Source organism: Struthio camelus, chromosome 2 (genome assembly GCF_040807025.1).
Source record: "Struthio camelus isolate bStrCam1 chromosome 2, bStrCam1.hap1, whole genome shotgun sequence".
In the NCBI taxonomy this organism is placed as follows: Eukaryota; Metazoa; Chordata; class Aves; order Struthioniformes; family Struthionidae; genus Struthio; species Struthio camelus.
The window spans coordinates 17,343,531-17,357,205 of record NC_090943.1 but is presented as its reverse complement, the minus strand read 5'-3'; the positions used below and the strand labels follow the sequence as shown (position 1 = coordinate 17,357,205).

Below are 13,675 nucleotides of genomic sequence, written 5' to 3'. Positions count from 1 at the left end.
ATACCACTCCCAGACACTAATTTTTTACTGCAAAGGTTTCGGTTGATTAGCTGCAAATTTAAACGCAAAAAAAGTGTACATATCATGTATAATATACTTAATAAACTCATGTTATTTAAGATGCAAAGCTACATTAAGAAAACTAGATTCTCCAAAATACATCCAAAAACCGTGCTCATATACATTTGAGTATTCTGCATCTCTTTGTATTCTTTATTTCCAGGAGAAGTAAATTAGGAGAGTTTGGCATAACAATTTGCCTCGATATTAACATAGTCTGTACAAATTGGTTATCCTTAATCCAACAATCAGGATCTGTATGTTGAAAATTGAAGTCTAGAACACCAGCAGAAATATTCTTCTGTTATTGTCAGAAATCAAAGTGAAAGACAAAATGTGGCTTGTTATCTTAAAAGACATTTTAAAAAAAAAATTCCTCTTCCTGTGTCCTGCGTTGATTGCTTATACCTATAAGTGGACCTGAATAGATTACTGACCATTATGCAACAAACTGACTTTCTTTCCATGTGGAGAGTACTACATTCAAGAGGTTAAAAAAAATTGTTATATATTTGTTTATGCAACAACTGTTTGAAGGTGGTACATGATTCAGCATTCTGTTAATTTAGGAATGAGTGAGAGGGTAAAGAAAAAGGTCAGAGCTTAATAAAAAGTGTGATTAATTACAGTGCTATCTCTTCAATGCTAACAAAAGTGTATACATGGTAGACTTTACTAATGTCACTTTATGACAGCTGCGTAACTTTGGGGGCAAGGGAGAATTGCCATAATAGGTTATTCCTATACATAAAATGTGGCATGTGCACTATCATTCTTCTGCCTTGTATCTAAGAGAATTATTTAAATTGCAAGAACTTTATGAGCCAAACTAATACTCCTGTATTGCAATTTTTTTATTATCTGTGAAGTGGATATTTATTGCATATAAACCTAGGTAGTGGTGATATATAAAATCACCAGTAATATCAAATGTATGTTTTTCTGTAAACCTTTAACCTATGTCTTCCCTGAAAAATTAACCTGAACTAATTTAACCTGAACTAATGCCACCAGTTTCAGGCCAATTCAAATAAGAGTGAATAGTCTGTAGTGTGGGTGTGCTTTATGCCTGCATAGCTCTTACAGTATTTCAACCTGACTGCAATCAAATAAATTCCCATAGCTGACCACATTCTCCCAAATGAGATACCTAGTACCAATTAATGATCAGGCAGTTTTTGTGACTCGTCTTGAACGTGATGACTTTTATCTACGTACAAGAGTTACTTTTTACTATAGTAATAAATTTACTTTTTTAAAAAAATCAGTCTCTGAGAAAATAATTCATAATCCTTGCCTTTAAAATACTTTTTTTTCTATTATTATTTTTCTATTTTTTTTTCCTATTAAACTTTGTTCTATATGTGAGGAGTTTCATAAAGGAAAAAATTTTCAAGCATCTTCAGTAGGAACTGTGTAGAAAGAGTATGGTCATCTAGAGGATTCTGGACATACTACAAAGTGGTACAATTACCAAGGGATAGATAATTTTTGAAAAGTAGAACAGACTATATGAGGACATAACTCATGGAAATATTCCCTGCTCTCATCCTCTCCTCAGTTTAGTTAATCGTTTCCAGTTTTTCAGTGACTGGAGGTACTAAAAAATGAAGTCTCGTCAGATATTTATACATCTCATGCTCAATTTTAATGATCACCATGCTCGGTTGCCTTCGAGGTAGTAACCATTGCTGCCCTCACACTGTACTTGGCTGTGAGGAACAATAGTCAAACATGAAGATTGAATTTCCTCTCTTCTGAATAAAATGATAGACTATAATACTAAGACTGGTCACCGAAAGGTAAACTTACCTGGGATAAAATAGGGCATGAGGGAATTTTTGCCTCTTTAATTTGGAGCTGAGAATGATTAGATCACTGTTCTCTACTCAGAATTGTTCCCCACAGTGTATTCTTTGAAAATTCAGATTTAAAAAAAAATCATAAACAGCAGGATTTTCTCTATTTCATATTTATGTTAGTATAATTTTACGGGAAACTTATGCCTGTTCTTTAAGAGAAGCATAATGCTCAGAGAACAGAAGGTTTAGTCAGAAGTTTCTGCTTGTAAATCACATGGATATCACCACTTCATATTTGATATTTATTTTATGCATATATATTCACAAATATAAATACCTGTAAAAACTTGCTTGTTGCATAGGATATTGTTTTCACCTGTAATGAATGAACTTTTTATGAGACTACCTGAGGGAGAGCATATAAAATGGGGAAGCTGAGAGGGAAAAGCGAAGCAAGGCCTCTCTCCTGCTGAATGTTTAAAGCAGCAGTGAAGTTATTGGGCACTGTTTTTTCTAGCAGATTACCGAAAAGAAAGAAAGAACAAAAATATCATGAGGGAGAAAAGATTTGATTCTTTCTGTTCATTGCTGTGAATTCTTGTGAATATCTTGGTTTTTTGACAGCAGGAGCTGACGTGGAATTATACACACAAAAGTAAATTCATATTTGTAGAAAGCATTGTATAACCCTGGGTTATACAATGGTGGTAGCTGGCAAAGGATGCATTTAATTTTCTCATACACCTTCGGCTGTCTTGTTTCTGCATGTTATTTTTTTTCCTGTTGGGATCATTTCTAATATTTCCAAACCTAAAAGCATCTTCTCATAATACCTTTTTTCAAATTGTGCTACCACTGAGAATTTTCTTATTTGCATGTAGAATTTGCAAGAATCCAGAGAATTTGGACAACAGCTAGCTTTTTCAACAGAAAAAAGGACCATCATTTACAAATCCAATAGAGAAATTACCATTGCAAGTCTTTCTGTCTCACTGAAAGACTGAAAGTCTTCCCTGTGTAAAGGTAAAATGCTCCCATTATTAGCTGGAAAGAGCTGCAGAGTAATGAAGATAAAATTCTCAAAGTAGCATGTTTTAAATGAAGTAGCCTTAATAAGGCTACTGAAGTAGCCTTAATAAGGGAAATATTTGAAAATCAGATTTTTTATATATAGTGGTATAAGTATATATTTCAGTATCTAAGTTTCGGCATCCCATCTGCATACATGTAGGAAAACGTGTGTGTGTACAGTGTCCGTTTGCTGTGAGCGTATAGCTCAGATGATGGACAGCTAGTTCAAACTGTAAGGTATGTGGGCTACCCTAAGAACGCCCATTGGGTGACCCGAACAGTCCTCTGAGAGGCCTCTTGTGGAGAGGTCTGCCTTCACAGTATTGGTAATCCTTCCTTCTGAGTGTGAAAACAGCATTCCCAGTTGAGCTTTTCTCATCGGCAGCCTCAGGGGTTATCTAAACATATATGATTGCCATGATCAGACCAGCTTGCTAGATAATACTTGGTAATGTTCAGTACTGCAAATGAGAACAACCGTGCATATGATCTTAAGACCAATATTTCAAGACACTGTAAGAAAAAAGGTTTTCACTCAAAATTTTGACAGTGTAAACGGAGGAGGTGGTATCATTCTTTCTTTTATTCAGCTATGCATAGTACTTATAGGGAACCTGTTGACAGTTTTCGTGCTCCATTGCCATGCACTCATCTTTAACCTCGCGCTATAGTGCAGAGTGATTCAGATACTCGCTGGCATGCATGTCTTCTGCACCGTCATTCTGCCATCTCCAAAGGCTCCTTTCAGGCTTTGGTTATGCTGCTACTGTGTTTGTTAGCAGTATAAATCTCGCCTATTTTTGAGGAGAACAGGATTCAATCTGTAGAATTTGCTACACAACCTTATCCAATTTCATCTCTAACATACAGCGGTTACTGGTTTAGGCTGGCATCTTTCACCATGAGCTCATGTTTGTATGGAAATACAATCTATAGCTTTCCTTTCAACTGCTGACTCAGGAGTCAGTCAAGAATTTGCTTGATACCTACAAAAAAGTAAATTGTGAAAGGCCATATGTGACCTGGTTGCCTGCAGTAGTGGGGGACTGGAGGAGATGGCCCAAGAGGTCCCTCACCTCTACAGATAGAGATTCTGGTGCCAGTTGCGTTCAATCAGTTTTACCATGGAATAGGCAGTGGAAAGTTTTATCCTTCAGACTCTGAAGGCAGGAACTGTACATTCCTTCCAGAGATGTTTGGCTGGAGGTACACATCCTTTAATGTCTTAATTCAGATCAGGGGTGGGTTTTTGAAGTGAATCTCTTGATTGTCCTTACTGTGCTTTGATTCATCAGGGAGCGTGTCTTTTGTTTAAACTAAATGAGAAGATACACTCTGGGAGCACTCCAAGTGTTCCAGCCACTAGTGAAAATGTAGTCCACAAGACCAGACTAGAGCTAGTTTTAATTAAGAGAGCACTCTGAAAGACAAAGAGTGCAAACATTAGGTCTTCAGCATCAACAGTTCCATCATATTTCTGCTTCTCTTTCACCATGCCACCTGCAGATACAGACGCAGCCTCGTTGTCCTTGCCATCAGGACCAGAGAGATTCTTGTGAATCCTTTACCATTGGTGAGATTCAGTTTGTTTTAGCGTCCTTCTCCTGATACTGGCATCCAGCAATAATACAAAAGTAACATTTGATGTCTGTAGTATGTAGTTTGAGTAGTCTGGGAGGGACAGAGGGAGTAAGTGTATTCTTCTGCCCAGAACTCATCTTGGTTATCCTAGTTATCAAAGTAGGCAATTGACCAAGGCAGCCAAGCGCCAGGAGCAACTGAAGAAGCAGAGATTCTCCAATTGCTGTCGCTAAAGTAGTGGGGGGGAGGTGGCAGCAGCAGGCCTGGCTCGCTGGATAACTGCTTTTATTCATCTTGGTGGCAGAAATTCCATACTTTCTGTCCCACTGAGAAGCCTTGAGCTGCTTTTGCTTCTGGGTTTCTAAATAGTAAAATACCAAACTGTCCTGTTCCAATATAGTTGTGCGTAAGGGACTAAGTTAACCCTAAATTGAACTAATGACCAGATGAACAAAGGCAACAGAACTGAATCACTGGGGCTGGAATATTTGCCAGATTTGCTCTAAGTATAGCTTATGTCATCACAGAGTCTACTGCCAGAGCTCTAGCTATTAGCATAAGTCGGAAGAACTGTTTGTGACTTAGATCATCAGGCTTTGTTCCAGTTTTTGCCATATTGATAGAAAAATTCCACATTCCGAGTCGGTTTGCTTTTAATGTCAAGTATTCATTGATTTTAAAGCAATGATCTAAAATTGACAAGCAGAAAATTGTTGTTTAAACCATCAATTTTAATGTGTTGCATAAGCACAGCCCAAACATGCAGTCTAATTTTTAGTGTTAACGCTTAGAGCACATTATTGTATGCAGTCTACTTGCAAAGTGTTTTTCCTAAACTCAAAGTTTCTTTGAGTTGACCTGAAAACCAAATAATCGAGCACACGCATATTGAGAGGATATATACACCTTAGTGCATATTGAGATTCTTTTACATTTTTTGTTGTGTCAGAACATTCACTGAAAATGTGTGTCAAGCTGCATTTGACTGGAAATTGGCATTCAGTTAACAGGCATAAAAACATCGTTTTGAAATGGATTTTTATTGGTTGAACAAAATTACCAGGAATGGACTCGATAGATAAAAATATTTAGACTTAGATTTTTACAAATATTCGTGTATTTGTATAAACCCATATGGGAGATGTAAGTCTGATCTGTTCAGGCAGAGGAAGGAGCGTAACCCAGTTCCCCTTTTCCTGGGCGAGCGCACTCAGCCCTGAGTTAGTATTCAGGAGGTCGCTGGCAGCTCTTTATTTGGAAGCTTTTTTAAATGAAAGCAGCCATGGCTGTTGTACTTTGTGCTAAAAGTCAGTGCTGTTGGCGAGTATGCACGCTCTGAAGTGCATTCGGAGCATGTGTCTCGGGGGGTGTTAGGTCTTAGGATGTTTAATTTATGTTTTTCAGATATAGGTAGAACTAGATGTCAAGCTCTGATGAGAAAAGATATGCTTCTGGGTATCTGCAGTAGCAGCTTTTAGATACGCAGCTACATTTTCTGTGGAATACCCGGATTCTTACAGTTGGTTTCCCAGGTTCCCAAGACAGCAGGAGGAGAAGGTGGTGAAAGGGAGCTTTAGAATCCCGTTCTTAAATTTTGGTGTCCGTATGCTTCTTAGGATCTTGTCCAAGCACCTAGCTTATTTTCTTGTTTTACTAGAACATACAGCAGATTTGGAAATATATTTTTGTTGTGGCAACACCACAGCCACAAAAGACCAGAAAAAAGAAACGACCCTCAAACTTGCTTCAAACACAAACAGCTTTTTCATGCATTCATTTTATATGTATCTGTAGGTATGTTTGTGTTTTGTATGTGTGTATATATAAGGCGACTCAAGCTTTTCTTTATGGTTCTGTATTTCTCTACAAATACAATTTTCTTCTACACAAAGTTATCATGCATATATTATTTTTAAAAGCAGAATGACTTTTCTAAAAATCGCAAGTATGTTTTTTAAGTTAAATTCAACAGGGATTATGTCAGAAACTAACCTCTGGTAGATTTTTTTTTTTCCTTGAATAATGTAATTAACAGAATAATACGATTTCTTCACACTTCCTACATAACTAGATCTCACTGAAATCTGTTCTTACCGAGTTCAACAAGCTGCCTACTGTAGTGTTGTCTGCTGCCTGCACTCCTCTCTGCAGCGCTGCTCTCTGTGCTGGTAGTCACCCTGCTGCCTCATAGAAGCTGTGGTGTGATTGGGAAACAGTGAATGTTTTCTCTAAGTGGAGCTTGCACTTTTTTGGGGGGTAGCAACAATGTTTCCAAATAACCAAGCAGTAGTGTGGCAGGTAACATTCAAGACAGATAAAAATAGAGCAATGTATGTGGAGGGAGGAGAAGAATCCTATGATGGTTTTAAGCAATTTGTTACCATTCAGGAACAGGACTTTCGGGGTTACAGAAAATAAGCCTATAATACTGTCAATGTAATGACCAATAGTAGTCCAGAAAATTCCTGGCATTTTATTTGCGTTATTAGAAAGGATAGAGAAGAAAACAGCATATTGTCAGGCTGCTGTATTAATCCATGACGCGTGTGCCTCCTGCAATAATGCATGCAGTTCCAGGCCGTCATCGTCCCCCATCTAAACAGTGATACGGTAGTATCACTGTATAAGTTTGCAAAATGTATTATGAGAACTTGAAGCTTTTAGAAGTAAGTATTTCTAAAAGATCAGAATCACACACACCTTTTCTAGCTTGTTAATAATCTTCATTCTTTTCAGTGCTGAGATGCTGAACCCAAACAAACGTGTTGGTTACGTCTATCCAACTTCTTTAAAAATTCTAGGGTATTTGTGTTAACCCACAAATTCCAGAAAACTTATCTTTTCTATGAAAATAGATGGGATATGGCATGGTATGAAAGCAGCAGAGAGTAAGAATGTTGGATCATATTCTGCGTAAAAAGAGAGTGACCACTGGCAAGTGTTTAAGAAAAAATTGTAACAGCTCAGGTTCAGTATGTTCCTTCTCTATATACTCTCCCAGATCCTGGTAAAAAGCAAATTATGGTTTAGTCCTGTTGAAGTCGGTCCGCCTCTTTTCTAGTGCAGTCCTGTGCCATTGCTACATGATCTCAAATTGTTCCCGTACACATTCTGCTGCTTGCGCTCCTCCTTGCTGGGATGAGTAACTTCCTACCAGAATTTGAGTGCGACTGGGCCATTCTTCTTGTTGGGAATGGTGAAGTAGGCTAACTGTTAACACACATTGTCTGCTGGTTCTGAGGGCAAGTCGGGATGGGTGAGTGGTGAGCAGGTATCTGCTGCCAGCTTTTGGAGAAACTTTTCCAAGCATTGTTTTTTAGAGCAGAGAACTAAAATTTATTTTCATTTTAAGTATCAAGTTTGAATTTTACTAAACAAAAGTATTTTCATTTCCTAGCTGTATTCAACCAACCAAATAATACATTTCCTGCTTAGCACCTTAATCAATATTCCATTTGAACATAATTTCTTTTTTAATTAGAATTATGCAAGGTTGTACATCTTTTCTGCACTTAGGACTTTAAAAAATGAAAAAGTGAAGTCCATTTTCTGCAATCTGGCAGTTACTCTAAGAGCAATGAAAGCTTCAACTGCAGATACTCACTTATTGTTTAAGAATCACGATACCATAGAAAGAAAGTGATCAACAGAAAAAAATTGTAATTACGGTTCATAAGATATATTTTTCATGTAGTCAATTATTATTTCATCTTTATTTCAGAAGATATGTAGTGATGACATTAAAATTGATTTTTATTATATACATATTTAGTCTTCAGTGCTCTGTATAATATATGTCATGTGGAAAATGGGGCTTGTTTTCTATTCATGTGTGAAAGCAAAGCTGAAATTAATAATAAAACTGCTTGTTTAATTAAAATAGCAGTGTAAATTTTTGTGTTAGGGTGCGCACATTATGAAGTAAATGGAACAGGCTCGTACGACCATTTACATTGTAGGGGCTTCTCTGGTGATCTTTTCTGAGAAGTTACAGCCCTGGTTCGTGATCTGAGTCAGACGTAGCCTTTACAGTTTAAGATAAGATTGCCTTCAGTTGTCCGCTGTTCTTCCCTGCTGCTGATAACCACCCCTGTGGCAGTGGTGGCAGAGGATGACGTAACCTGCCCATCAGTTCTTGCTTTCCACGGATCGGTGTATCGTATTACAGTCATTGATTGCTGCTGGTGCTAGTTTTTTAATGATTTAGGCTGAATTATTTTGCTTAGGCAGTTACCACTTCTAAGTGTCATTAGCTAGTACGTGTTGCTGAAGTTCTGAAAGACTTATAGTTGTTTCGTTGAAAGGCTTTAACTCTTCTACTGTTCAGAGCAAGGGTTTCTTCTGGGTTGTGTATTTTCTTTTCTGTATGGAACATTTGGCCAAATTAGAAGCCTCTTGAAATCATCATTGATATTGAATTGAACTTGTTTCAGAGGTTGCGAGCGGTCTCTAAATATTGCTTTTGTACTGAGCGTACTGCAATCTCCGTCCAAAGAAGTTTAATTAAAATGTGCACCTCCTAGCTGCCCGCAGCTGCTGGGATGCCAGGCATTGAAATGAGGCAAGTGAGATTGTTGTTCTCGTCTCTTAGTGTTATGTATTCAACATAGAGGATGAAAGGAGGAAACACCCAAAATGGAGTGCAGATAGGGGCGGCCTAAATTTGGCGATAGGATTGGACAGGAGAAGAGGCAAGAGCAGAGGGAGGGCGGGCGGTGACTGCTGCAAGTGAATGCAGGATGCCCTAGTTCCTCTCTGCCTTTGATGTGTCACCAAGCTGGGGAACATGTTGCCAGAACGGGTCTGAAGCAAATGAAAGACAGCAACCTGCTACTACCATCGCTTGGTCGCAGACAGCCACAGGAAGGGATCTGCATTGCTAATCTAAACTTTGCAACCATGTAGGCCTCGGTGTGGTACCATGTAATGGGATTTTAATTAGCTAAAAATATAAATTACAGGATTTGATTGTTTTTGACCATCATTCCCATTAAGGAATATTAAAGTACTCTCCGAAATCAAACAGTTGAGTTCGAAAGTCAGGCACTCAGAAGAAGGTGGAAAACGCCAGAGTTAAGATTGACTTTGTCGCTTGTAAGTACACATAACGATAAGATCTTTGACTATGCGATCACATAATTTTTCGCAGGATGAATGGTGCCCAGAAAATGAATCAGGGATGTTTATTACAGGGAGCTGTTGCCTCCAGAACCCTTGCCTTAGTTGGTGGAAAATGTAGTAATTTAAGCAGAGGACTGCAGGAATCAAAAACTCATGCTCTAAGGCATGTTGAAAGCACCACTGAAAAGCTGAATTTTATTCTATCTTTTCCACAGAGTTTTTATATGATTCTGGAAGGTCACTTATTTCACTCTGTGTGTTGCTAGCTGCTATGGCATGCAAGCTGAGATACCTGAGCTCTGAACGCAGCTGCATTTGGAATGAACACAAGTGTGCTTTGAATATATAAAATGCTGTAAAAATGCAAAGTCCTCTGAAAAGTAAGGCCCTAAACACCTTGCGCTGACATGGTAATGCCAGAATTACCAAAAGAATCATCAGTTTTTTAAGTAGCAAGTTTGTTCTCTGTGAAATGGAAATACCATCACCTCGCTACAGTTTAGCTAATGAAATGTTTTGAAGTATTCAAGTCAAACACCATATAGGGAAATGTGTAGTATATATTCAGGAATCTGATTTTGGCTCATATCCTATAAATGAGGCTTCGGGAACAGTACTGGCTGATGAGGATAAAAAGGAATGCTTAATAACTTCATAATTTAAAAAATGGCACAGGATCCTATAAACATGTTTATTCACTCTGTGAAACAGTGCTAGCTGCACATCGGCTATTCCTGCGCTAGATGAGACAAGGATCCTATAGAGGAAGAACAGCATGGTTGCTTAGTTAGAGTAGTATATAGCATATGAATGTTTTTCTCTAGTTTTAAGTGCTTGACTGTCTTTTGTGTTTGTTGTTGCTTCATCATCCAGAATGCGATGAGCCCTTTTTGATGCAAGTTTTGCCGTTTATTTCTCCCAGATTACCCAAAGCTCTCAAGAAAAAAAGAAAAAAAAAAAAAGGAAAACAAGAATGTTAAAGCTAAATGTCTTTCTGATTTTATTTTGTTGCCTTGTTGACAACTGGTCTTCAGTGGAAGGAAGTTAAATCCCAAAGACTGCTTCTTTCTGACTTTTTACGGCACTTTGTTAAGCTATTCGGATATTCTAGGATGAGTCTTTAAGTTTGCACTCAGTCAGCCCATGAGTGTAGTGAAAATGCTTCAGGGTAAATAGGGTTATAATGAGTGGTTTATATTTAAAATTAGAAGAAAAAATAGAACAAAGAAAAGCAGAGTTAGTTTTTCTCTGTAAGTGTAGGTCTTCAGGACAAACTTTCTGATTTCTTTTGCATTTCCTGTATGAAACACTTTAATGTCAGGGATTCCACTTAATTACCCAATCGAAACAGAGAGTAATTTATATATTAAAAAGTATTAATTATTTAAGCAACTGAAATCTGAACTTTATGTATTAAAAAAAAAAGTGCATTTATGTATTGTGGTTGAGTTTTGACCCCTGCTCATAGTGAGCTCCTCTGCATGTGGTTGAGGTAGATACAGTGGTGTTTTATATTAATATTCCTCTGTATCTGAGCACAGTAAAACCTGGTTAAGACAACAGACTAAAATAGTTATTCCATTTCCTTCTCCTATTTTGTGTCTATTCAGGAACTGTGAAAGTAAGTCAAAAGACAAATTTTCAGGCAGATAAATTCAGAAGTTCAGATGAGGGAATGCGTACGCATCCTGGCTTTACGCTGTCTTTTGCATAAAGTTGCAGCAGCCCTTACAGTAACTATTTTACTTTGCAGAATGTGTTACAGAATATTAAATGAGTATCATTTTTCCAAATGAAATGGAGCAAACACTAGTATTTATGCAATCCTCCTAAATTTGTTGTCTTAGAAAAGGTTGATATCATGAATAGTGGGCCATATTACATTTTTCAAATAACTGTGTGTGTATATAAAGTACGGAAACATGGAGCGATCGTTTTAAATTCAAAAGGGTCTTTTGTCATGCTTATGCATATTTTACATGGGACATTTTTCTCCTGAATTGGGAGGAAATGAGATAGTAGCTTGCCAATTCATAATGTTACTCACTTTCCCTGCTTAAATGCGTTTTTTAAATGATTCGAATACCTACTTAAAAAAGAAAAAGAAGAAGCTGATTTCAGAAGAGCGGAAATACAGTTTCCTATTTATCTACCTTAATAGGCAGGATTTTACATGAAAGAATCAATCTATCTTCTGGTGTGCTAACAGTAACCGTATGGAAGTACCATAAAGTAATGTGGTTATGTGCGTCACAGGTATGAGTCTTATAACCACTGAAGGAATACTGCAGCCAAGACAAGTCTTTTTAGTTTATTATCTTAAACTGTATTTTGAAGGATTTCAGTAAGTTCAGATTTGGCGTGAATAAGTAATATACTTATAGATCTTACGTAAGTGTTTAATAGTTTGTTTTAAGTAACTTCAGTATGAGTAATAAGACATTTCAATGCATTGTGATAATAATTTTTTCTTAATACATAATGCGTACAGTTTAAATTGAAACAGTTAAAACTGATCTTTTGTGCTTACAAATTCAGACTGTTTTAATAATAAGCTGCTTCCACATGAAGCATTATGTAATCCTTTGTCCGCAAGACTGTTACAATATGTCCTCGATGCTGAAAATTACCTTTTCATGGTAGGTGGAGAAAATGTTTGGCAAGATTTCCTTTCTAAGTCAACTCTGAGATTTCTCGTTTCGTATTAATTCTGTTGAGTCTTTAGTGTGATCTCTGGGTGTATCTCTCTGAGCGTTCTAGCTTGGATCGGGAGCTTTTTAGCATTTGTGAATCGGCTCTCCTTGTTGTCCCTGTTTCTTGCTCCTCGGTTCACATCCCCAGAGCACGGGTGTGGAGATCCTTTGAGGCAAAGCTAAAGGAGAAGGCGCTCTGCAGGAGCGGAGCTAACGCGCTTAACTGCTAATGCATGCTCGCTCTGGGGGACCGGACTAGACCAAGTGAGCTAGCGATCTCTGCTACATGTTCGACATGGAGTCGCTTGCTCTTCAGAACCAGCTGTTTCACTCTATGACTTTGTCCCTGCTGCACCGTACTGATGGCTGTGCAGATACAGCCCATGCTCATTATACACCTAAGTCTGTAACAAAATGTATGTAATTGTTGATTATCAATATCAAGTATTTTGTAGACTACTGGGCGTTCTTAAAGGAATCCTATAATAATGCTGTTTTCGAAATTGGAATGATCCAAATGGAAGCCAGATGCCTAAATGTGGCCCAGAAGACAACTCTAGAGTTGCCACTGCCTTTTTTTGTGCAGCCTGATGCTGGCCATGGACATGTGAGAGGAATGGTGGTTCCTACCAGTGCTGGAAGCCCAGCAGCTGTCAGATGTCTGCTGATGTGCCACCTTGTCTCCCACTGTGCCGCCACATGTCCAGGTTACTCAAAAGCCACTGCCATGTCCACAGGTGAAGAAGGAATAATCAGGTGTCTCCAGAGATGCCTCAAGTAGAGCATCTGGCCACAGTACTGAAAACTTCGGACCTGTCAGCTGTAAATTAAGAGTATGTTGATCTGCATTTTACTTTTTGTCTCTCTGCAGTTACCAATTACAATAATGTGGTAGAAGCCAATTCAGATTCAGATGATGAAGATAAATTGCATATAGTGGAAGAGGAAAGTGTAACTGATGCAGCAGACTGTGATGCTAGCGTGCCAGAAGATGACTTGCCAACAGACCATGCAGTATTACCAGAAAACAATGAAAGAGATGGGAGTACAAACAGTTGCTGGGAGGATGAAGGTATGTTCATTTGCACTGATGATGCCATGTAGAAAAATGTTCCTAAAAAGGAAAGATTCCATAGAATCTTTTGCTCACTTTGTTACTAAAATGAATCAAAGCAATAAACATCTAATATTTACAACCAAATAAGAGTCAGATTTTCTGCTTATAACAAATATATTTGTTATAAGTTTTTTATTTAATGTTTGAGGCAGATTCCAAGATGCGTTCATTCCATTTCTGTTGTTAATCAAGTGATCCAAATCTGTGGATACAGCATTCTCAAGTGTGAT

General features: G+C 37.8%; 1 protein-coding gene across 4 annotated transcripts in view; it reads left to right on the top strand.

The window, feature by feature from the left end:
- The window catches only part of ZEB1 (zinc finger E-box binding homeobox 1), a 128,985-nt gene that overhangs the window by 88,789 nt on the left and 26,521 nt on the right, over window positions 1-13,675 (top strand). For 3 of the 4 annotated variants that reach the window (XM_068934430.1, XM_068934432.1, XM_068934431.1), the window contains exon 2: window positions 13,200-13,400. In XM_068934430.1, coding sequence (XP_068790531.1) covers window positions 13,200-13,400 — 201 coding nt within the window. Of the gene's footprint in view, window positions 1-4,439; window positions 4,507-13,199; window positions 13,401-13,675 lie in introns of all 4 variants that reach the window. The other variant, XM_068934429.1, reaches the window with a different exon arrangement.